The 7,092-nt window shown below is 45.7% G+C and overlaps 1 protein-coding gene across 1 annotated transcript; it reads left to right on the top strand.

The window, feature by feature from the left end:
* The first annotated feature begins 2,232 nt into the window (after positions 1-2,232).
* On the top strand, positions 2,233-6,300 carry LOC123097620 (probable steroid-binding protein 3). The gene is made up of 2 exons (XM_044519409.1): positions 2,233-2,784; positions 5,773-6,300. Exons 1-2 carry the CDS (start codon positions 2,432-2,434, stop codon positions 5,984-5,986), a joined length of 567 nt encoding a protein of 188 aa, XP_044375344.1. The 5' UTR covers positions 2,233-2,431; the 3' UTR covers positions 5,987-6,300.
* The last annotated feature ends 792 nt before the right edge of the window (positions 6,301-7,092 follow it).

Genomic DNA, 7,092 nt, shown 5'->3' with positions numbered 1-7,092 from the left:
AAGCACTCGCGCCATTCCCCATCAATACGGACCCGTGGCCTGTGACCTGGTAAGAAGTGAACAATGACATGTCAGCACACACATGTACACCTGCACCTGTGTCCACCCACCAATCGGTGGGCTGAAACACTGAAAAAACAGTAAATAAATTACCGTACCCAGGTGCACCATTCTCATTGTTGTCCACAATCATGTTGACGGACTTGGAGTCCTGTCCTGACTTCTTGTACTTGTTTGGGCACTTGTTGGCCCAATGTTCAACCGAACCACAAGTGAAGCAGCCCTCGTCCTTCTTGTTCTTCTTGAAGGTCTTCTTACCCTTCTTCTTAAAGTCGGTATTGTGTTGGACACCGTTCTTTCCCTTGGGCTTGTGGGAGTTGAAGTTCTTCTGGTTCACCATGTTGGCGACAGAAGTCCCTTCGGCCCCTTTTCCGTGCGAGTCCTTTGCCCTTGAATTCTGCTCAACACTCAGATGGCCAATGACATCCTCCACAGAGAATTCACGCCTCTGATGTTTCAGAGTGGTGGCAAAGTTCCTCCAGGAATTAGGGAGCTTAGCGATTATGCAGCCCGCGACAAACTTGCCCGGTAACTCGCACTTAAGAAGTTCAAGCTCCTTAACAATGCATATTATCTCATGAGCCTGCTCCAATACAGGACGGTTTTCAACCATCTTGTAATCATGGAACTGCTCTATAATATACATCTCGCTTCCGGCATCGGCTGCCCCGAACTTAGATTCGAGCGCCTCCCACAAGTCCTTGGCGACATGCACATGTAAATATGCGTCGACCAGTTTATCTCCGATCACGCTAAGAACTGCTCCGAGAAACACAACGGTAGCCTCCTTGAACGCCTTCTCCTGTTCAGGAGCAATCGTTCCCGTGGAGACACCGGTGATCCAGAACACGTTCATAGCCGTGAGCCATAACGTGGTCTTAGTCTGCCAACGCTTAAAGTATGTACCGGTAAACTTATCCGGTTTCAGTGCAGCGGCAAAGCCACTTGCCGAAAAATTCCTACACATAATAGGTTTTTGGATTGTTGAGTAAATAGGCAATTTCTCGATTAAATTAATCCACGAGTAAATCACTAGCATGACATTGACACATATGATCGCATACTGATATTCAGTCAAACTAGCACATACTACGCTAATAGCAGAAAGATCTACGTACAACGCTAGCATGGCTAAAACAGAAAACAGTAGGAGCGGGACCGGCGGCAGCAGCAGCAAGGGAATGACGGTGGCGGCTAGGGTTAGGAGACACCGCACATTTATAGGCGCAGCCGCGTGGAGAGACGTGGGCTCGACCCACGTCCGAGTCCATGACAGCCCACGTCGTGGCCCAGCTGTCAGAGAACTCTCGCGTAGGTGTAAGCTCGGCTCGGCTCAATCCCGCGCCCGCGGCGGAGGAGGAGTGCGCGAGGGCCTCTTCTCTTCTCAAGCTCCAATAGCATGTAGAAGAGAAACCCTTATAAGGAGGTCCAACTCCTCTTCCACTTCCGGGATGGGACTAAACTTCCCACTACACCTAGTGCCATATAACCCACATGGGCCCTTAGAGATTTTTCAGAAATTGCTACATGGGCCTAGAGCCCATCTCAAATTTCAGCACCAAACCAACACAAAAAGAAAAGCTACAGCTCACCCCGCAAAAAACAAGAAAGAAAAGTTATAGCTCACACGAATCAGTATTGAATCTTCTATGGCCCTTCAGCACACATTGCCCTGATTTACACATAAAATCAAGAAAACTACTGTGCAAACACTTGCAGGATCCATATAGTTCCCGTGTTATTTTCCGCCTAAAGCATCATTTGTAGAATTCCAATGTTGTGAGATCCTGAATTAATCTATAGTAGACGATATTTCATTATAGTGTTTTATCTGCTTTTATGTCTTCGAATTACCAGATGCAAATCAGTGCACACTTCATCAGAATGAAAAAAAGAAAAATATTTCGTGCACTTTTTTTTGAGAAAAACATTTCGTGCACTTTTATCCGGAACAAAAATGTCTTTATGGGCCGGCTTTCCCGGCCGTAGGGCTACTTGTTGTGTCGCCTATGGTTCCCAGGCCCAGCAGCACCGTGCCCGGCCGGGCTATCTTTTGCCAACCCGACAGTATTCGTTTCATCCCTGTAAATATTATGGTGGTTTGAATAAAGCTTCACGAGATTGTCTTAAAAAAAAATAAAGAATTACACTACCACCCACTTTTCCTTGTCTCAAAAAAGAAAGGAAAAAAAAGGGCCGTGCGGCGTGCGTGGCGACTCCGCCGGCTTTCCCCATTCTTCCCAGGTCGCCGAGTCAACATCCGTCACCGGCGGCAGAACCACCCTGCGCACCTACCCCCGTTCCCCCAAAACCCAGGTACCCAGGCTTTCCCTCTGCGAGCCCCCCGAGCCCTAAGCTCCAGCGAGCCCCTATGGCGGCGCAGGAGATCAAGGACGCCGTGCAGGCTTACACGGGCCTCTCACCCGCGGCCGCCTTCACCGTGCTGGCTCTCATGCTCGCCACCTACCTCATCGTCTCCACCCTCTTCGTCGCCCCAGACGCCGCCGCTTCCGCACCGGCGGCTCATCCCCAGCCGCCTCAGCAGCAGAAGCAGGTGACGGAGGCGGAGGCGGAGGCGGAGGAGCCGTTCGTGCCGCTGTTTCCGGACCCTGTGCAGGTGGGCGAGATCACGCTCGAGCAGCTCAGGGCGTATGACGGCAAGGATCCAGCCAAGTCCATCCTCATCGCCATCCGCGGTCAGGTCTACGACGTCTCGCGCGGGAGGTGAGGGTTATATTGTGTTCTAGTACCATTGTGCTATGTTTTGGTCAGGGTTCAGTGTGGACAGATACGCGCATGAGCTGAATTTAACATTGTAAATCATTCCAACCTTGAGTAACTAGACTAGACTATTTAAGATTATCAGTTAGAAGCAGTTCTACTATAAACAAAGCACGTTAATATGGAGTGGTAAAGAGCTGATCTAAGTTAGGAACAGATAGAAGCAACATACCTAATCTGTGCTAGTAACTGTAGGCAATTATCACACTGGTGACGTGGTAGTCCATTGAATTCTACTTCCTCCGTCCCAAAATAAGTGTCTTAGCTTTAGTACAATTTTATACTAAAGCTAATACAAAGTTGAGAAACTTATTTTGGGACGGAGGGAGTATTTGATTGAGACATGAAGGCCTGGATCTTTTTAGGTGTTGATGTTATACTCCTAATATAGGAGTCTCTTGCTGCCCTTCAATTGGTGGAGTGCAAAATGGTGAACTTCACACATGTAATGAGGATTTGAGCAATCCAATATGGTTCTATGGATTTGCTTCTTCTCAATAGATTTTGTTGTCACGGTGTTGCTAGACATTTGGTTATTCTTGAATGCTTAGACCGGGAGTTTAAGATGTACCTTGTGCATCTAAGCACCTGGGTATTTGATCAACTGGACTATAGTCAATGGACATGATAGACAATATTCTGTAGTCTTCAGTGGCGGAGAATGGAACTTTTTTGAGGCGGGGCGAACTCTTAAACCAAAAAAATAAATAAATAAATGATGCAAAACCAACATAGATATAGAATTGCTTTGCATTATATTTTTCGTAGCAAACTTTTCATCTGCACGCTCTTGTTTGAAAGAATCCTTTGTTTTATTTATAAGGCAATCAAATAATTTGTTTTATTCGAATAGACATGGCATTGCAATCCTATAGTTTATTTTCTTCTACTCCGGTGTTTCTAAAAAATCCTACAGATTAAAGAAGCCCTTAGCGATTTGATACTCAGCACACCGATCTTTAGGCATTTATTAACTAACGGTTCAGAGAAGATTCACGGGAACACAACACTGAAGTTCCACTCGAGAAAGTTTCTCCTAAAAACGAAGAATATCAGTGAGAGCCTGATACACGCTGAACTCACTCATCAGTCACCACGCCTAGGTACAAAAACACCAAAGGTTAATGTGCACATGTCAGTCGTGCGTGCGTGGTGTTTACTCTTGCTCAATCGAGGTTTCTGGAGCCTGGCGTTGTGTCATGCGTGGCCTGCATGGACGAGTAGATCGAGCGAAGGCACCAGTCTGTGACGGCCCAGTCAGGTGTCTAGGATTCACGGCCCAGTAAAAAGTTTTACTGTGAAATTTGGCGATCAACTCGATATTTAGTGATCTGCTGATTGTATACGTAAATACCTATTAAAAATTTCCCAGAAATCAAGGTAGGGCGAGCGCCCCACCTCGCCCTACCTCGTCTTCCGCCCTTGGTAGTCTGTACTCTCAGCTCTCAATCACTTTTCTACATGGGTTATGGCGTCAGTCTCGTGTCGATTTTAGCTACAACAACAGGTTAACTGACTTAAGCGACAGTATTCAAGGTGTTCGTTCGTTAACACTGTAAATTTAATATCTCCAATAATCAAATGGAACTCTTAGAATGTAAATAAAATACAACGAATGTTTGTACCGTACTTGTCTGTCCGTCCTTATACCCTTAGATGCAGTAGGAAAAGAGAGAGAGAGGGTTCAAGTAGACTGTCAAATAAAAGAACATGTTGTGCTTAAAATTTTCTCTTTGAACCACTTCTGGGAGCTTTGAAGCTGTACTCCATTTTCACGAAGACTATCCATTGGTATAATGATTTGATGGGGTGAAGTTTCCGTTTGCAATCTGTCCAGATGTTCATTCACATTGTGTTAATATTAGGAAAATAACTACAACAAGTGTTGAGAACTGTTGGTTAAAATGATATCATATTTATTGTGGACTGTATTTTAACTCCGCACCACTTTTTATACTACTATATTAGGCTCTCTGTATTTAATGTGATGTAGCACTTATTTTTATCTCTAGTTTCTTCATTTCTTATTATAGTGCCAATGTTCTGTTGTTTGTATCCACCTTATTTCTTCAGAAGCACATGATTGTTGTCTTACTGATCATAATTATCATGTGCCATCTCCTTGTTATGCTCCACGTTTGTCTGTAAGATATTCTAGTTGGTGAAATCATTTGGTACTGTAGTTTATTGTGGCATTGTTTGTCCTGATGTCTACAATTAGCTGTACACTAGTACATAGCTAGTGTCGGTTACCCTTAAAGTCATTGTTTTGTTTAACTATTATTCATCTTGTGAGTCTGCTGTTTCAACAGACAGCAAGCATATTCTTATTCATTGCTGAGACTGTCTTGACTCTAGAGTTTGTAGTGCAGTTCTCTAGCTGGTGCTCATTTGGCCCAAGTACGGCCAAGAAATTAGGTATATAGGTCTGAATCCTTGATACAATCTTCTGCAAGGGGCGTCTTGTGGATCTGAGTTTCAGATATAAGCTCGGTACTTATGCACTGTATTACTCCCTCCGTTCCTAAATATTTGTCTTTTTAGAGATTTCAAATGGACTATCACATACGGATGTATATAGACATATTTTAGAGTGTACATTCACTTATTTTGCTCCGTATGTATTCAGTTGTTGAAATCTCTAGAAAGACAAATATCTAGGAACGGAGGGAGTAGATGTTAATACTAGGTTGAACATGCTGTCCACATCTGCATGAGGAATCGAAGCTGAGTTTGTTTATCTGTGATATAATGCACAAGTAAGATATTTGTGTAGATGTATAATTCCATCTGATGACTATCACACAACTTGTTATGTCCTCGAGGTAGTTCTCGAAGTAGTAAGATCTTGCTTGTGTCATGGTGTGTATACAATACAATGCAAACTGTTGATCATTGATGACTCAGTTGTCTATTTTCTCTTGAGCTCAGGCTGTTTTATGGACCTCAAGGACCATACTCCTTGTTTGCCGGGAGGGATGCATCTCGGGCCCTGGCATTGATGTCATTTGACCTTAATGACCTGACTGGAGACTTGGAAGGCCTGAGCCCAGACGAACTGGAGGTTTTACAAGACTGGGAAGAGAAGTTTAAAGAGAGGTACCCTGTGGTGGGCCATCTTCCTTGTGAGAAAGGCAACAGCTGATGCTCAGCCTGATCACGAGGAAGAGAAGGCCTAACTCTGTGTCTGGGTTCTTGTCTCGTTGCCTGTAAGTTCTTGTGTCTTTTACTACTGGACTGCGAGCGGTAGAGAGATCTAATGCGCTGACAGGTGATGTTGTTTGTATGTGTGCTGCATGAGTGTGTGTGACTAATGCACCTGCTTTACTACTACTACTTTGGTTGGTGTGTGTCAGTGTGTGGGAGGAATTTTGAGTGACAGAGAAACCTTGGCGCTGAAAGGCCGTGCTTTAGATTCGTGCCATAATCCAATTCATCAATCATCGTATCGTATCCAAACGACGATTTTGCCTGCTCCGATTCTTCTAGCATTGTCGGGAAACAGCATCGGCATCATTTCCACCGATCATCAGATTCTTCGTCTATTGTCTGCCATATTTTTCGTCTGCTCTACACTAGCATTGGAATCTCGATCGAGAGAGAGAAAGAGAAGAGTCAGTGCCTTTCTTTTTCCATGTCGCAGCGCTCTGCACCCGCTGCCACTGTTGTCTGGTCCTTTTTCATTCGACGGGACCCGGCGAGCCAAGCCACGGGGTTATCGCCGCGGCGACGCATTACGGGCAAATTTGACAATTTTGACCTATAATCGAAAGCAAATCACAGAATGAACTGGTTTCGAAACTATTTCACACCCCTAACCCTTTTGTGTAGCGCCCGCCACGCCGGCGCCACACCCTACGGTGCAGCGCCTAGCTCCGGGGCGTTGCACCACTATCCACCGTGGCAGCCCACGGGCCCGCACCCAGCCGTGCAACGCCTCCGAGCTAGGCGCTGCACCTGTAATGTGCAGCGCCTAGCCGCTAGGCGTTGCACGTGTAAGGTGCAGCGCCTAGCCGCTAGGCGCTGCACTGTGACTTATATGCAAACGCGCCAGCCCTCTCCTCCCCCACCCTCCCCATTGGCAGTTACAAAAAAAAGGGCGGCGGCCATCTGCACTCCCCCTCTCAATCCCCTCTCCCAAATCCTTCCGATCCGACGATTTGGTCCGTGCATTTGTTCACCAATCCATCGTAGAAGGTACTCTCCTCCGATCCCCTTCTTTCTATCCATAGAAAATATTATGTTTTGAAG

Source organism: Triticum aestivum, chromosome 4D (assembly GCF_018294505.1).
Source record: "Triticum aestivum cultivar Chinese Spring chromosome 4D, IWGSC CS RefSeq v2.1, whole genome shotgun sequence".
NCBI lineage: Eukaryota > Viridiplantae > Streptophyta > Magnoliopsida > Poales > Poaceae > Triticum > Triticum aestivum.
The sequence above is the reverse complement of the archived record's forward strand: the minus strand, read 5'-3'. Positions and strand labels throughout refer to the sequence as shown.

Coding starts and splice junctions, on each gene's coding strand:
- LOC123097620 (XM_044519409.1), top strand. CDS start 2,432: ATGGCGGCGCAGGAGATCAAGGACGCCGTGCAGGCTTACACGGGCCTC. Junction 2,785..5,772: donor TACGACGTCTCGCGCGGGAG/GTGAGGGTTATA, acceptor TCTTGAGCTCAG/GCTGTTTTATGGACCTCAAG.